The sequence below is a fragment of the Delphinus delphis genome, chromosome 19 (assembly GCF_949987515.2).
Source record: "Delphinus delphis chromosome 19, mDelDel1.2, whole genome shotgun sequence".
Lineage (NCBI taxonomy): Eukaryota > Metazoa > Chordata > Mammalia > Artiodactyla > Delphinidae > Delphinus > Delphinus delphis.
Genome location: NC_082701.1, coordinates 44,638,124 through 44,655,460, shown reverse-complemented (window position 1 = coordinate 44,655,460; position 17,337 = coordinate 44,638,124). Strand labels below are relative to the sequence as shown.

At 36.6% G+C, this 17,337-nt stretch overlaps 1 protein-coding gene and 1 pseudogene across 4 annotated transcripts in view; one reads left to right on the top strand and one right to left on the bottom strand.

Moving 5' to 3' along the window:
* Positions 1-57: 57 nt before the first annotated feature.
* Positions 58-17,337, bottom strand: part of TAOK1 (TAO kinase 1) — a 149,256-nt gene continuing 131,976 nt past the window's right edge. For all 4 annotated transcript variants that reach the window (XM_059997041.1, XM_059997039.1, XM_059997042.1 and 1 more), the window contains 2 exons: positions 17,058-17,240; positions 58-9,437 (listed from right to left, as the gene is read on the bottom strand). In XM_059997041.1, coding sequence (XP_059853024.1) covers positions 8,976-9,437; positions 17,058-17,240 — 645 coding nt within the window. In that variant the 3' untranslated portion in view covers positions 58-8,975. The remainder of the gene's footprint in view (positions 9,438-17,057; positions 17,241-17,337) is intronic.
* Positions 11,318-11,745, top strand: LOC132414557 (dynein light chain Tctex-type 1 pseudogene; annotated as a pseudogene).

The following is a 17,337-nucleotide window of genomic DNA, read 5'->3' as shown; positions in this document are numbered from 1 at the left end:
GAAATATACTTTATCTTTATGGGAATACAATTACTTAAAAAAACTGAGCAGACACTCTGTGTACTAAAATTACTTTATTACAGTTGATTTTTTTTAAACATTTCCTTTGCTATGATACAAAGGATACTTACAAACAAAATATTACATATGACCTTGTTTTCGCTCTTATGTTCTGACAACTTGGTAACAGCTTTAAATGCACAATCTATACAATTAATACAGGTTATATATGAACTATAAGGTATGTTGAACCAGAAGAATACTGACAATATACTGTACAATAAGCCTTACCAATTAGTGCTGCGGACCATTTCTACCAAAAGGAAAATGCACATCTGTACAGTCACCTTTACCAGCTGGTGCTGACAGTGAGGGAGAGGCTTCTTCCCCATTGCAACCCTTGATAAGCCTCCCCTGTGGGTGTCTGTTTGGTCCGAAAATTAAGAGGACTGTGTATATTTAAAATTAGTCTCCGGTAAAGTGGCAGAACATCACTTTCAACATGATAATCTCTTGCCAAAAAAATCAGTCCTAGTTTTAAAAGACCACAGGTCCTTTGTCCACCATGAAAACCCTACAGGCTCAAGGGCTTTAGGAGATGAGAAGATGAAGGCTGCCAAAAAAGGAGGCAAGAAACCAAGCCAAAATCTAGGTCTTGCAAAATCATCATTTTTCTTCCCTTCACCAAAGGGAACTAGAAATGTACAAATTCATTGATGAACCTCAATGATAACATATCAGTTAGCTGATAACCCTCATTTTATCTGGACCCCTGACTTGTGGGAATAACTGAAAGAGATTGTGAATAATATATACCACTTTTAGAAAAGAACCTCTTGCTTAGTTAAAATATTCCCTTTAGCCACCAAAGCTGGTCCTGGGCTATTACAGGTGTGCATTCATCTCTCAATGGTCTACTCAGAAATGATAAGGTTACAGCTTTTTTTCTTTTCTTTTTTCTTTTTTTAAATAAAAAAGCAATTGACTGAAGCATTTTTCTTTTTTTAGGTAAATAGCAAAAATAAAAATAAAAACCAACCCTGGCATTTGCACAAATAATGCAAATGGAGCGATATGGCCTTTAAGGTAATGGGTTAGTAGAAAGGAAGAGAAGTGAAGAAAATCCAGAGAAAATGATGTACTGATTTTTCTTTTTAAAAATTTCTACAATACATGTGCAAAAAAAATCATGCTGGTTGAGGAAAACAAAAGTAAATGAGTATATAAAACTAAAATCATAAATAATATGTTTGGATGACTGGTAAAAGCAGAAACCAACCTGGGTTACAGAAAGGATTATACATTCAAGATGCTCTTAAACCCAGTGGGATAACTTATGTTAAAACTGTGTTAATAGTTACGTTAAAAATCTCAAGTTTGTTTTTAAATCTTCACAATACAAGCAAAGCTGTTTTAAAATATACACTATACATATTTCTCATAGTCTCTCCAACCTCATTAATGCGCATTAGGCTATCTTTTTCATGTACTAAAACAAGGGGGTTTTGAAAGCTAAATTGCTCAGAGTAACTCATCCATTATTTAAATGTTTAAGTTTTAAATGGGTTAAAATTTTTAGCAGACGTACATAAATAGGATTTAGCAACACAAGTGTTAATAAAAAAACTCTAAAGCACTTACAAATTATCAGGTTGAAATAGTCTCGGGAACTTATGTGCACTATACTTCAAAATGTTATTTACATCAGACCATCACTTTTGTAAAAATTTCCCTAAAAAATAAAAAACAAAATAAATTTGGAGAATTAACCCACTCTAACCTAGCAGAGAAGGATCATAAAAGGAGAGGTAAAACAATAACAAAATTATCTCTTAATAGAAATCCCACATATCCCTCTCTACTTGGATTTTGCCCTATGAAACCATCTGCAATTCCTAATAGGCTCATTTATCAAGTGGCAAGATAACGTGGTAAAATACCTTGTCAGATAGATTACTGGCCTCGAGTGGACTTCCTAAAAAAAATTTTCCTACCTGTGTCTCCTGCTTGGATTATTTTAGGACACGTGTATGTAATTAATTGGAGGGGCACTCTAAGTAGGCACAACTCCCATTTAATGTGGAATAAAAGGTCTGACATAAAATGCTGCTGGGAAGAAGGGGTGGTGGTTTCTTTGATACTATGAAATGCAAGAAAGCACATTTGGAATAGGCACCAAAAAAGAGCTTTCTGGCAACTTACCAGGGGCAGCCAACATCTTAATAAACTAAATATACTTGTCTATGACCAAAGAAGGGTTAGAAGGGTTCCAATATTTCCCCCCAGGTTTGTTTGATATGTGCCCAATAGTCACATGGCCAGCTGGAATCTGCAAACATTAAGCAGTTCCATCCTTTCAAATCACATAATTCATTCCATGACCATGTGTAATTTATAGAAACAATGATGTTCATGCTGAGGCAATGTATTTGAGGGCTCAGAAAAAGCAAACTGTGCCACTGAGAGAAACCTGTTCCCATACAACTGGTCTTCATGCTTTCAAGTGGCCCAAATATACCCTTGATGCTAAGCCAAGCCATGCAAAAGCGAAGAGTACACACTTTTCATTAACACTGGTATCTCATTTCTAAACTTCACTGACCTCAGAGTTGCCAAAGAAACATGAGTAATGAAGGCACACAAATGAAGGTTCATGGATTTAAAAAAATGCAATTCCCTCATCTATGTTTACCAGCTTTAATGACAAAGAAATTGTCAAAGGATTGACAAAGGAATACATGTAATTCTGGAAATAGGAAAATGCTCCAGAAATGGGATCAATGTGCCAGTAATAAGCATAGTTCATTTCATTTGAAAATTCAGCGAGAGCCCAATAAACAATTCCAAGCCATAATGTTATCACCTGCATAATTTACATAAACATTAAAACCCTTGCACTTTATAGACAAAACACACTTCTGTAAACATGGCCACTGGGGGAGGGAGGTTCCCTACCTCATTCATGATTGAGGACATGTAATCATTGTATTAAATAAAATGACTTTGCTTCAAAAGATTTTAAACCTGACCAATGGTTGAGCTTAATTTCTCCCTGTTTAACAACACTGAAGCATTAATTCTAAAAATGTTACCTAGGATGGTTTCAGGGTTAGATGCTAGGACCACAACTGGCAATGACAGCAACTCCTCTCTAGCTGGCACAGACTTATAAACTTTAGTACAAAAACAAAAAAATACAGAAACTAGGTCAATTTGTTAGCTAAATATTTACAGATAATTACATGATTTCTTCACTCACAATTGCTAAAAACTATGAGTGAAAAGGAAACTGTGCAGGTTGAATTACCCGTAATTTAGGGGGAATTCTGGGGTATCAAGATACCCTTTTCATTCATTCACAAGTCTCATCTTCTCTCTACTTTTTCATGGTAAACTACCTACAGATGTCCAGATTAGTATATCCAATGGGCATCCTGTTTCAGAGAGGATTAACCTTTTTCTCTTTAAAGACTCTCTTGTACATTTAAAAACAAAACAAACCCAACACAATCAAACATAAACACACACACACAGACACATACACACACACAAGCTCTGAAACTTCAAAAAGTTCTGATTGCTGGGTAACAGTTAACAGTGATGGTGACATAGTAAATGGCTCCCCAGTTTTAATTCTCTGCCTTTATTTTCTTTAAAGGATATCTATTTTGGGGTGCGTGAGAGGGAAGTGCAAGTTTAAGAAACCCACAACAGGCAGATAAGGTGCATGCTAATTTACATATTTCTTATGATCTGAAGACTACCATTAGGCCAAATAGATTCTCTTCCCTTGCATGAGTGAAATTTTGGAAATCTGAATATAAACAAGGGAAGAATTAGTTAATGTGACTTTAAAGGGGGCTACCAGAATTCAGTAGAAAATATAAATGCATAATAAAGGAAGAGTTCTCAGCTTCACTTTCTTTTTCTAGACAGTGTTTAATAAAACTTCTTTACAAATTAAGTCACTTCCAATGTAGACTTACTGTAGTGATTTAATAAAAGTGCAGACAACATAACCAGACACACAGCAAAATAGACTTCAATCAGTAGTCCTTGCATACAAGAGGCAAGTCTGCTAAGTGTACAGCACACTCTTCATCCTTTAAGGAATCTGAGGATGGAAAATTTCCAGTTCTTAACAACTAAGAGTAAGTGAGTGCCTTTTAATAGGCAATGCTACAACCTGGTTGGGGGGCACTATGATGATAGATGAGGGAAAACAGAGAATTTGTTTCTCTTTAATAAGGATCTGTATTTTGGTAAGCAGCTCCAAGATGACAGCCCAAGTTTTAGATTTGTTCCTTAGAGAAAGCAGTTTTCTAAGAAATAAGAGCCTCCTCTTCCATCATTATAGGAGATTCACACTTATACACCTTAAATATATTATTTTCTGACTGGAATATACACTAGACACTTCACATTGTGAGCATGGAACAAAATGCAGGGCCATATAAACTACTTAGGAAAGGGTTGCAGTGTTGGGCCAAATCTGTGCTTGAAAAGTAGTGCCTCCGAAGGGGTGGAAGGTGCATGAAGAACTTACTATTAGCAAGCAAGAAGAGGCAGCTAAAAGGAGAAAGCCCCTTGCCAATACCAAATCCTTCTCTCCCAGTGGCCATTTCCTGTTGATTTTATAGTTTAGGAGAACCTTAGATGCTTTAGCAGTAATTCCTTTCTTGGATGTTTTGGTCCTTAGCAAAATTTATAATAATTATTATCAATGGAGTAAAAAGGGTAAGAGGATCAATGGCACCACTACTAAGAAATATGCATGGAGTGCACATGAAGATTATGTGACTTATTGGTTCTTTTTATCTTTGCAGAGGAATCACCACCAGTGTTTTTAGTTTCCATGGTTCATTTCTCTCTGCATCACCTATCTTTCATTGCATCATGACACAAACTCACAGAAACACTAACTGGCTCCTTCCCCAGCACTATTTTACTGCATTGCAACTTATGGTTCCACATTTTACTTAACTTTCTTTCCACCCACTCAAGTGCTAAGAGGGGATTAAAACAGAAAAGATTGCATCTAATGACCACCTTCTCATAAATATCAACCCAGAGTACTCATTGTTAAGAAACACATGCATTCTTGCCTTAACTGAGGACTAAAATAATGAAACAAAATAACAGAACCTTAAGTGCCCTGATGGAAATGTACAGTATGAATTATATTCATCAATCTATACACACATATAGACACTCATATGTATATACAATATATACATACAAATGATAATAACTATACCAAAAATGTGCATATTTAACACAGTTTTTAAAAGCCAGTAGATTATGGTATAATACAATTTATTTCCACTAGTGAATGGCACAAATGGAGAAATGCAAAGGAGGTGTTTCAAGTACAATAAAGTCATTTTTCACAGGTGAAAATAAACAGTATTATTCCAGTGTCCAACACAATGTATTCTATAAAAGTTTAAAATGCCATTTAGTTAAAGAAGTAGAAAGCTACTAAAGTCTGCCTTATGGTCTGAAAAAGACACTCATAGCGTTTTCAATTTTTGAAAAGGGGGTGAGGAAAAATAGGTGGGAGTGGGAGAGAGTCAAGGACAGTTTCTTTAGTGTACTGAATGATGTTTACCTGATGTCTAGGCAGCTGAAAATCATAATGACTATGCTAAAAAGTTCAACTTACCAATAAATCCTTGGCCTAGAGTACCAAGCATATCATATCTGTGGGTGTGGCTTCAAATGCAGGACTACTCATCTCTAGGCACAGAAATGACTAAAAAGAATGGCAGCTCTGAATAAAACTAATAAAAACATATTTTCCAACTAACTTTATCTATATAATGAAAATACTTTGATACTTTAATTTGGGGTTAGAGCTGACTTTAATAAGGGGAAAAATATGTGCAAAAGGAAGGGAACCCCATTAGGAACAATATATTTCAAGGTATGAGGTTTTGCATTTTTCTAATGCTAACTTAAAAAAGGGAGAGACAGTGAACACAAGAAACTTTTACTGCCAAGCTCTGGATACCAGACATAGCATTTACGACTTTCTGATATGCTGGACAAATATCCCATACTTTTTATTTTCTTAAACACATATATATCAAGTGAACACCAACAATGGGGAAGAGGTAGTAGTAATTTGATCAAATGTTGATGTCTGTACACTGATTCAGAAAGTGCCTGCTTCTTTCTTCAGAATCTCTCAAAACCTTTCAAATTTTCCTGCTACAAGCTTTACTCTTTGATAATTCCTACCATGTATGATATTCCTCAGAAGTTAGATCTTGCAAACACACACAAATCAATTAAGTTGAACCATTTTTGCAAACTATATATATTTTAATTAAAATGAACTTAATGGAATAATCCAGGTATAGTCATGGCCTACATGTAAAACTGGTTGCCACACAATTAAATCAGATACAAAGACCTACTGGATAGACATTTGGAGTCAGTATTCAATCACAATTTTACAAGTACATATGATCTGCATGAACTCAATAACTCAATTTGACTAATTTAAGTCCACAAGTGGACTTTAACATGTATTATTGGTAGTATTTTTTATTTTAAAGAGTTTTGTATGTAAAACTGAGCTGCACTCCTATTCCATGCCTCCAGTAGTATAGAGGGGCCAGACCTAATAAGAATTTTTTTAAAGGTATCAAATTCATATTTTTGGACATTAATTTTAAAGCTCTCTCCTATCATTTTCCTCCAAATAGGTAAATATCTCAATTTGTTTGAAATACTGTATAATAGGTGAATGCAAAATGATAGAAAATTAAAAGCTCCTTTCATTAGATAGACAAGAAGTACATGTCACGTTCACCTAAAAACTGGTGATCTCAAGCATGGCCAAGAGGACAATGTACCGGAGTGCTACCTGAAACACTGCCTAAAACTGTGTGTGAATTCTACTGTGATCTTGGTTTTTAAAAGATTTACATTAAAATATTAATTTTTCTTCTAGTTACCTTTAAATGAATGCCAGAAACTCCTAAAGGGGAGGATTCATGGAGATTAGACTGACATACCTGGGGAAGACTTAAATTTTGTTGAGAAAGCCAATATTTCAACAATTATAGATTACTGTTTGGTCATTAGCCTGGTCTAGGTGAAGAGTATCATTGAGAGGGACTCAGAAAATTCTACCTTGGAGTTCTCTGACTATTACAAAAAGCAGGATCCAGAGTCAGCAGCAAGGGTTCTTCAAGACAAGGGAGGGGTCAAGACAACTTGTAAGAAACTCTGATTTATCACTGAAAAGAAAGTTTTTTTCCTTCAAGTCATACTCACAGCTTCCTACCCACCTTCAACTCAATTTCCACACTAGCAGTGGAATACCAAGTAACATCTAACTTTCAGCATTGGGTTGATCCTTCATTGCAAAACAAAACAGAACAAAACAAAACAAAACAAAACACGCCCCTCTGTGGGAAAAAAAAAAAGTTAGCGTTTGTCAAGAGATTCCCTGACCACTATAACTTACTTTACTTTTTTTTTAAAATTTGCCAAACTTGCTAGTTCCTTTTCAGTAGTACTTTAGCACTGAGGCTAGAGACTTCTGGAAGTGGTGTTTCCTGTTGTGTGATGTTAACATGATGCCAAATGGTCACTAAGTCTCAAGGAACTAGAAGTTTGTAAAGTATTGCAGCAACAAAAACAGCAATTAAAAAAAAAAAGAGGACCTGCACATGCAGCAAAATCTACAGTGGTGATGAGGATTAGTCAGCAGCTGGTAAAGTCATTGGCTCAGTGACTCCTGGTTCACTATGGCAACTAAGCATTTAAATAATTGGCTATTCTACTTGTAAACAGGAAATCCCATAAGCCAAAAGGGGTAATCAAATTATGTCTATGTAGTGTGGTGAGAATTCCAATAGATGGCAGTTTGCAAATATGGCATCATTCAAAACTCTCTGGCATTTGATTTGTATTGGCTATATGTTCTTTGTTTCTGTACAAAGTAAAAGTACTGTTTGGGGTCTTGGGAGTTATAGAGCTTAGCTAGGATAAGATATCACAGTATAAGCAACAAAATGTCAGGATATAGAGGCTTCATCTCTTCACTATGCTGCTGAACATACCCACCATATGAACTTTCAGGGGTCTCTCTCACCCTTCTGGTCTTCCCCTTTAAAGGCTCACAGGTTCGTTGATGCAATTCCCACACAACTTGTCATCTCCTTACACCTCCCATCTCACCATGCCACAAAAAAGGCACAATTGAATGGACCAAAAAAAAAAAAAAAAAAAAAAAATCACTGACAAATCTATGCAGCATTCAGAAAAAGAACTAAATTGTTTTCTACTCTCTGAAAAAGTCAATGGAACCCTTTAGTGTTCATGGATTTCCACATTCTTTTTCACTCCAAATGAGGCTGAGAAGTCAGACCAATTTAATAAAGAAAATACATTGGTGAGGGGACACAGATGTGTTTCCATAATAACTTGTTTCAGCATATGCTGCCTGCTGTGAGTAGCTTATAAGAATTTGGGGTATGGAGAAAGGCTTTAGATTTTTTCACGACCTTCTTAGGATATAATTGCCCCAAAGTGATGACTCAAGACACATTCCTGCATTCTATTTTTGCAGTGTTCAGAAAATACCCCCTAACTAGCCAATTTCTTGTAACCACATGCTTGAGATATATGTGTGTGTGTATATGTGTGTGTGTGTGTGTGTGTGTGTGTGTGTGTGTGTGTGTATGTATATGTATACACACATACATATCTATTCCCCTTTTCAAAATTTCTCCGAAAGTTAAAAAACAAAAACAAAAAAACAAAACCCGGCAGCCAAATACTATGACATCTCAATTAGTAAACACAAAACAGAACGCTTTACAAAAATGAATAAAATATACCATATGCACTCAGCTTCCACACTGTAGTACCCAAGTGAGGAGGCTGCTGTGACGATGTCTGTAGGCAGTTTCTTTTGGCAGACAGCTCCAGCGGAATTGCCACTCTCAATTATTAAGTTATGTATAAGACATGTGTGACCCATTGGATATTTGTGAAGTGACACTCGTGCTTCTGCTCATGCCCTGCTCCGTCCGTCCCCCAGAAGCTGTCCGCCTTAGAGCCTGAGGGCTATTGCGGACTCCCATACTGCTACCTCGAGGTACCCCTTGCATTGGCCCTGAGGGGTGACCCCACGGCTGGGGTCCACCTTGCATTGGATGGCCCCAAGCCTGTGGTGGGCCACCCATGGGATGACCCCAGTGAGGTCCTGGACCCCCAGTAGGATTGTGAGACCAACCAGAAGCTCCTGGGTAGCTGTGGCTGAATGCCTCAGGGGAGAGATTAGAAAGGACCATGTTACTAAAACCTAGTCTCATGCTTTCAGAGTCAAAGGCTTCAATTTCTCTGGCTTGACGTTCCAGCAGGCTTCGTATTCGTTCTGTGCGTTCATTCTGCAAAGCCAACATTTCTTCTTCAATCTGATGGGGGTTAGGAGGAGAGAAGCAAAAAGAAAGCTTATTTATTTTTTAAAATCTACAAACTAAGGAAGTGATAATTACTCAGCTTTGAAGTGAATCATAAAAAAGTTCCCTCTGGCTATTTTATGGCTGTACATTCAAAAATCAAAGAGATGTACTATAGAAATAATACATAATTTATATTTCTAAAATGTGTAAAATCAAGTTCTTAAAAGCAAAGGCAATAACCTCTACTGAAGTAATAAATCAAGGCAATTATCACCAATGGCTACTAAATCATTAGGTGAAACACTGAATAAAAAAAAAGTGGGTGAAGGGAAACTAGCTTCATCAGACACAGCAAAATCTCACTCTAATAAAATAAATGTGGGGGACTTTCCTGGTGGTGCAGTGGTTAAGAATCCGCCTGCCAATGCGGGGGACGTGGGTTCGATCCTTGGTCCGGGAAGATCCCACATGCCACGGAGCAACTAAGCCCATGCACAACAGCTGAGCCTGCACTCTAGAGTCCCAAAGCCACAACTACTGAGCCCACATGCCACAACTACTGAAGCCCGTGCGCCTAGAGCCCGTCCTCCTAAACAAGAGAAGCCACCGTAATGAGAAGCCCACGCACCAGAACAAAGAGTAGCCCCCGCTCGCAGCAACTAGAGAAAGCCTGCGCACAGCAATAAAGACCCAATGCAGCCAAAACTAAATAAATAATTAAATAAATAAGATTAAAAAATAAAATAAATGTGGTATTGGTGTAGGGACAGACTATTAGTGAAACAGAAATAAAGATCTCAATTTGTAGGTTTTTAAAGCAGGACAAAAGCATTAATTAATTAATTAATTCAATGGGGGGAAAAGATGGATTCTTAAACAAATGACACAGGCACAATTGGCCAACCATCTGGAAGGAAATAAAAATGGCACCCCATCTTATACCACATTCCAGATAGACCAAAGCCTTAAGTGAAAAGCAAACAAACAAAAACTAAAATTTTCATTAAAAAGTTAGTTTCTAGGGCTTCCCTGGTGGCGCAGTGGTTGACAGTCCACCTGCCGATGCAGGGGACACGGGTTCGTGCCCTGGTCCGGGAAGATCCCACATGCTGCGGAGCGGCTGGGCCCGTGAGCCATGGCCGCTGAGCCTGCGTGGTCGGAGCCTGTGCTCTGCAAGGGGATAGGCCACAACAGTGAGAGGCCCGCGTACCGTGTAAAAAAAAAAAAAAAAAAAAAAAGTTAGTTTCTATATACCTAGAAATTAGTGGTTGGGTAGCCATCATCATCAGTTCTGAAAAACTGAAAGGTATTACAAATAAATGTAGTTGACTATACATATATTTTTTAAAATGTAAAATAATTCATAATAAAGTCAAGAGAATGAAAAAAAAAGTTGATGGAGAACTTTTTTATGACTGGTCAAATTGATAATTGCCTAAACCCACTGATCAATATTAATGTCACTTAAAAGGGGGACAGCTAGACATTATGTATCTTTTGATGTGATGCAAAAGGAAGTACACAGTAACCCTCATGAAAATTCCTTGCAAAAATTAAAAACTGAATCTAAATATAATCATGCCTCTGGATCTCATTACCAGTTTATATAGGAAATATGAAGTAAAAATGAGAATACATTAAACGACACCATGAGGACGCAATCAGCCAAATCCAGATTTTGAGAATTCCTACAGAACAAATGATCCAATCCAAATGGAGGGAAAAAAAAAGTGTAGGGGAGAGGGCCCTATTATAGACTAATTAACTTAAAAGACAATTAACCAAAGCAATGTCTGGACCTTGTTTGGGCCCCAATCCAAATAAGCCAACTTAAAGAAGACATTTCTGAGATAACAGGAGAAATTTAGGCATGGACTGAGTATGAGGTAATATTTAAATTTTATTATCAATTTTGTTAAATAATATGATGGACTTATGATTATATTAAAGTAAAAAAGTCCTTATCTATATTTAGGAGTGAAATGATGCTATGCTAGAATTTGCTTTAAAATATCCCAGACAGAAGGCAGAGGCAAGGCACTGAAGGAAAGATGGAAGACTACCAGGCTACCAAGGAGACTGCTTTTGTTGTTGATGAAGTGAGCAACATTGTAAAAGAGGCCATAGAAAGAGCCATTGGTGGCAATGCCTATCAGCACAGCAAAGTGAATCAGTGGACCACAAACATAGTGGAGCAAACCCTAAGCCAACTCACCAAGCTGGGGAAACCATTTAAATACATTGTGACCCGTGTAATCATGCAGAAGAACAGAGCGGGATTACACATGGCAAGTTCCTGCTTCTGGGACAGCTCTACTGATGGGAGCTGCACTGTGCGATGGGAGAACAAGACCATGTACTACATTGTCAGCGCCTTCGGGCTGTCCTTTTTTTTTGCGGTACGTGGGCCTCTCACTGTTGTGGCCTCTCCCGTTGCAGAGCACAGGCTCCGGACGCGCAGGCTCAGAGGCCATGGCTCACGGACCCAGCCACTCCGCGGCATGTGGGATCTTCCCGGACCGGGGCACGAACCCGTGTCCCCTGCAATGGCAGGCGGACTCTCAACCACTGCGCCACCAGGGAAGCCCCAGGCTGTCCATTTGACCACCTCGTCCAGCCTGTGATTTTCTCCTTTTGTCCCAACGTTTCTCTACCATCTTCTAACCACCAGCCATCTAGTCAGTGATCACCTGTCTCACTCTCTTTAAGTGTGTTTTTGTGGCACTCTCAAAATGCAGAGAAAAAAACCAAATAACCACACTGTTCTGTGACCTGCACATCCTAAGTCAGAGGAATCATCACTGAAGGTAGTCAGGAGCCTGTCCTGACACTTGTCTTAACTTTGAATGTTTCTTTTCAAAGGTGCTAAAAGCCTAAATCTGCTAAGTATGAAACTTTCTCTAATCTGAAATGATTCAAACACACTAATTTTCCATACTTTGTTAGAATAATACATTATTCTAATTAAAAAAAAATATATATCCCAGACATTCTTTCCCCCAAGAGTGTGTGTGTGTATGTGTGTGTGTATGTAGTGGGGGGAATAGATAAGAAAATATTAGCAAAATACTGATAAATGTTGAAGCTGGGTGATGAGTACTTGGAATTTCATTGTACTAAGTCTCCCTACTTTTGTATATGTTTGAAAATTTCCATGAAAAAAAGTTTTTAAAAGATAGGAAAAAAGAGAATTTGTAAAGGAGCATTAAATAATCATGTTTCAAGATATTTGAGAACTTAAGCCAATAGTCATATTGCTATCTGTAGAAATCTAGCTCAATAAATGTTTACTTTCTATGTGTCATTTTTAAGTGCCCTTAAGAAAAACACAGTTTAGCATGGGAAACACATGCAAATAAAAATTACAATAGAATATGGTAAGATGTAATAATAGATTTATAAAGTATAGCAGAAATACTAAGGGACGGAGTGATTCACTCTACAGGAGAAGGAGACTAGGGCAAAGAAGTCTTCTTAGAGGAGGTGGTAGAGACTGGATTCTGAAGGAAGAATACAAGTTTACCAGGAAGACAAGCAGAGGGGAAAATATTTTCAGCAGAGAGAACATGTGGGAAAACATGGACAAATGGTAAAAATAAGAAGTGTTTGGAGAATTACAGATCGGCCAGATGGACTCCAGTAAGAAGAGTTTGAAAATTATCGAAAGTTCTAAATACTAGTGTTACAAAGATTTAGAGAGGGCCATTCATTTGAAGATTGAAGGAGAACTTAGATTAAACATGAATGCTTCCTGTGAGGTAAAGACATCAAATTGTTAACTGTGGTGATCTCTGAGTGGAAGGATTAAGGACATTTCTGTTTCTCTATATTTCTCTATATTTGCCAGGTTTTAAAAAATGACTGTGCATTTATAAAATAATTTCCCCACTCTTTTCATATCTATAGATAAAATACCCAATTCTTTGGAATTAAACTTATCTCTAAGGATTCAGAGAACTTCAAATTTTTAAAGTATGTTATATGTAAAAAATTTTAAATCCATTTACTTAAAAGCACTTATTTTAATTTGAAGGATCTAATAAATGATGGGAAAGCACTCAGCATGTAACTGATCTGAATTCCTTGCATATAATCTGAAGGAAGCTCATGATAAAAATATTAAACACATTAATGCTTATGAACCTTTTATCCAGTAAGTACTGCTTCAATTTCGTTTGCTGATTAGTTTTGCCATTCAAGAAACTCAGAACATTTTTCAATTAAAGAAAAATAAAACCTAAGATTTGTGATAGGTTACACTAATCCCCATTTCTTTTAAAACATGTTATTTATTACTGCAAATTAGAAAGGTGGTTTCACTGGGTAGATAAAAGTTACCATACTTAAGACTTGAGAGGCTCTCTCGACCTATCTTCTTTGAAATCAAATGTGATATTTTTGTGTGAATATTTTCAGTTCCACAAAGAAAGATCCTGTAAGATGTTCCAGTCGTCAATTCTCACTTAAAAACTACCAACCATGTTTGTTGATACTTAAGTGAAATACTGAAAGAAAATTAATTGAAATGATAAAACTAAAAAATGAAAACATTTATATTTTGGAAATACTGCCACTTTTCATGCACATATAAAATTCACAGGGAATCAACTAGGCGCCAATAAAAAATAAATTTTTTTTTAAATTCATAGGGAATTTAACATTTATAGTTATGTTGTCATTTTGCTGAAAATTTTAATGTAAATGAAATATGAGAAAAGTCATAAAAGGACCTTATGTGAGTCAAGTGAGGCCTACTTTTACTTTGTTGGTGCCTCAACCTACAGGAACAACTCTTGGTTCATTTCGAGATTAAAGCAAACTTCAAAGAGAACTATTCATCATGAAACAAGTAATATTCACTCTGGTTCCACCTCTATTTATTTTCAGATTACTGTTTCTCATCTGTACAACGAGTAAGTGCCAAGTGCAGAAAATACAGCAGTTAAGATTTTTCAAAGTTTCTGTAGAGAGGATACCTGGGTTTGGTAGCTGCCAACTGATCCCAAACTGCTTTACATGCATGTCACTTGAAATGTAAATATTAGCCCTAGTAGCAACTCAAAGCACTATAGATTCATCACCCTACTGTTCCTTTATTATCTGTCATACTAAATAATCTTATGTATTTTCCCTTATCAAAGTAATATAAACCACATTAAAAAAGTAAAATATAGGGAATTCCCTGGTAGTCCACTGGTTAGGACTCTGTGCTTCCACTGCAGGGGGCACGGGTTCATCCCTGGTCAGGGAACTAAGATCCTGCATGCCGCGTGGTATAGTCCCCACCAAAGAAGTAAAACAGAAAAACAAACTATTCTATCATGTTAATATAGCCACTTCTAGCATTACTTCAATTCACTTTAAGTGTGATTGGTCTTTTTTATTTTATTCAACACATAAGCATTTTTCTATATTAATACTGTCTTTGTAGCCATCATTTAAATGGCTGAATAAGATTTTATTAAGTGGCTTGGCCATAATTACTTAATTATATCTCTATCTTAGATGGTTATGTATTTTAAACCATTATAAACTATGCTATAATTACCATATTTAGCATCTTGCTTTTCCTATATTTGGATTTCCTTAGAATAAATTCTCAAACACTTAACATTTCCAAAGTACAATATATACTTCCAGAGGGAAGAGATATGGGGACATATGTATATGTATAACTGATTCACTTTGTTAAAAAGCAGAAAGTAACATACCACTGTAAAGCAATTATACTCCAATAAAGATGTTTTATATATATATATATATACACACACACACACACACACACACACACTTCCAAATTGCTTTGCAAAATGCATTAACATTATATGAGAGTGCCACTGCACCTTCACCAATGTGTATCAGTTTTATGCCCATATTTTACTAGGCTCTGTAGAACATACAGGCTTGGTTCATATAGTGAAATAAGATTGTACCTAAGACACTAATCAGCCCTAACTCTGAACCACTAGGTGGAGCTAAAAATACAAATACACAGTCCTACCCCAGTATCCTTGGGGGAAGGGTTCCAGGACCATTCCTCAGATACCACAATTTGAGGATGCTCAAGTCCCTTATCTAAAATAGTGTAGTGTTTGCATATAAGCCACACAGATACTCTCATACTTTAAATCACCTCTAGATTACTTACAATACTCTATACCATGTAAATGCTCTGTAACTAGTTGCTGGGGGCATGCAGCAGATGGCAGTTTTACTTTTTGGAACTTTCTGGAATTTTCTTTCCCCTAATACTTTCAATCAGAGGTTAGTTGAATCCATGGATGCAGAACCTACAGGTATGAGAGGGCTGACTGTAAATAGTACTAATATTTCTCTCACAACACTATAGGGAGTTTTCATTTTAGTGATAATTTTTTGAAGCATAAGAGACAGAACTTTAGGTTGAATTTTAATAAGCAAGTTGGAATCAGACAGATTTATGAAATCTGTACATGGGACAAACTAGATTTTTCTCAAAATTTATATGTGTTTATATCTTTCCCATCTTGAATGAGAAACATAAGTGAGACAATTTTTAGAGGCAAGAACCTCTTGAAGAAGCCAGTAATGAGAGCTATGCCAGAAGAAAAGTAACATCTTATTTAGGTGGGTTTTTTTAAGAATGTATTTTTTAATTTAATAAGGAATTCTATTTTTATCACAAGAACTGCAGGAAACAGAGGAAAATCTATGGAGCAATGGTCTAGAAACCATGACAACTTTTATTAAGTTAGCCAAGTACTAACATACAAAAGGATCAATGGAGCTAAGACTATCACCTGTTGGGAACTTATGGCTCAGGAATTCTGGAACATAGCTCTGAATCCTAGATACAATTATATTCTACTACTTCTCATGGCAAAACTTTCCTCTTTATCTTTCAAAATCTAAAAATCTTCTGTCCATCAGTCTTTCCCCAAATATATATATATATATATATATATATATATATATATATATATATATATACACGCACACGCACACACACACATGCACAGCTATAATACCTTAAAGGATGGAAAGGAAGTGAATCTGGGGATTTTAGTTCTATTCTCTAATATATCTGGCAAAGAATAAGTGAAAAAAGAGAGAAAGAAAGAAAAAAAGATACATCTAGAAGTAACATTTTCAGCTTGTGTAGAACTGGCTTTACCTTCTGTCCCCTAGTACTCTTCCACCAATCTGTATAGTTCCAGGCCCAGGATAGAAGAGTAAAGTATATATTCCAGATCCTTTGCCCCTGCCTCTCTCAGGCAATTACTAAAGTTCTTTTTCTTCACTATCCAAGTTTTTCTCCAATCTCTTTAGGTAGAGCTAGGTACACAAAAAAAGTGAGGAACATGGAGCCAGAGCTACTCTCTCACAATTCAACTGTCTTCACATAACACCATATCCTTCCTCTAGCAATTACTACTTAACTACATTCCTCTGATGTTTAGAATTCATTAATTATAATAAGGTTTATTACTGAAACAATAATTTTAAAGAAAAACACTACCAAAACTAGAATTAAGGAAATATGGTATGGTGAAAACAATCTAACGCCACCTCTGCTAATATGAAAATGTATTTATAAAATGTTTCTGATGAAGGCAAATACTAGCACAATTAACTTCCTTCTATTATCTATACCTTTTGTTCTAAGAGTGCCCTGCGGAGGGAGACCCTCTGTTCAAGTTCCCGAAGCTCTCGATCATGTTGTGCCTCAGCTTGCATCTTGATTTTGCTCTGATATGCATTTAACAGCTCCAGTTCCTGCTGCAGCTGCATCTTTAAAACCTGGCACTCTGCTTCCTGTGCTTCATCCAAACGCAGCTGAAAGAGAGGAAAAAACCCAGATATATCCTACTGTGAGCTATTTACCCATGACCTATGGAAAGGAGGTGTGAGAAAAGACAGACAACTCTTTTGT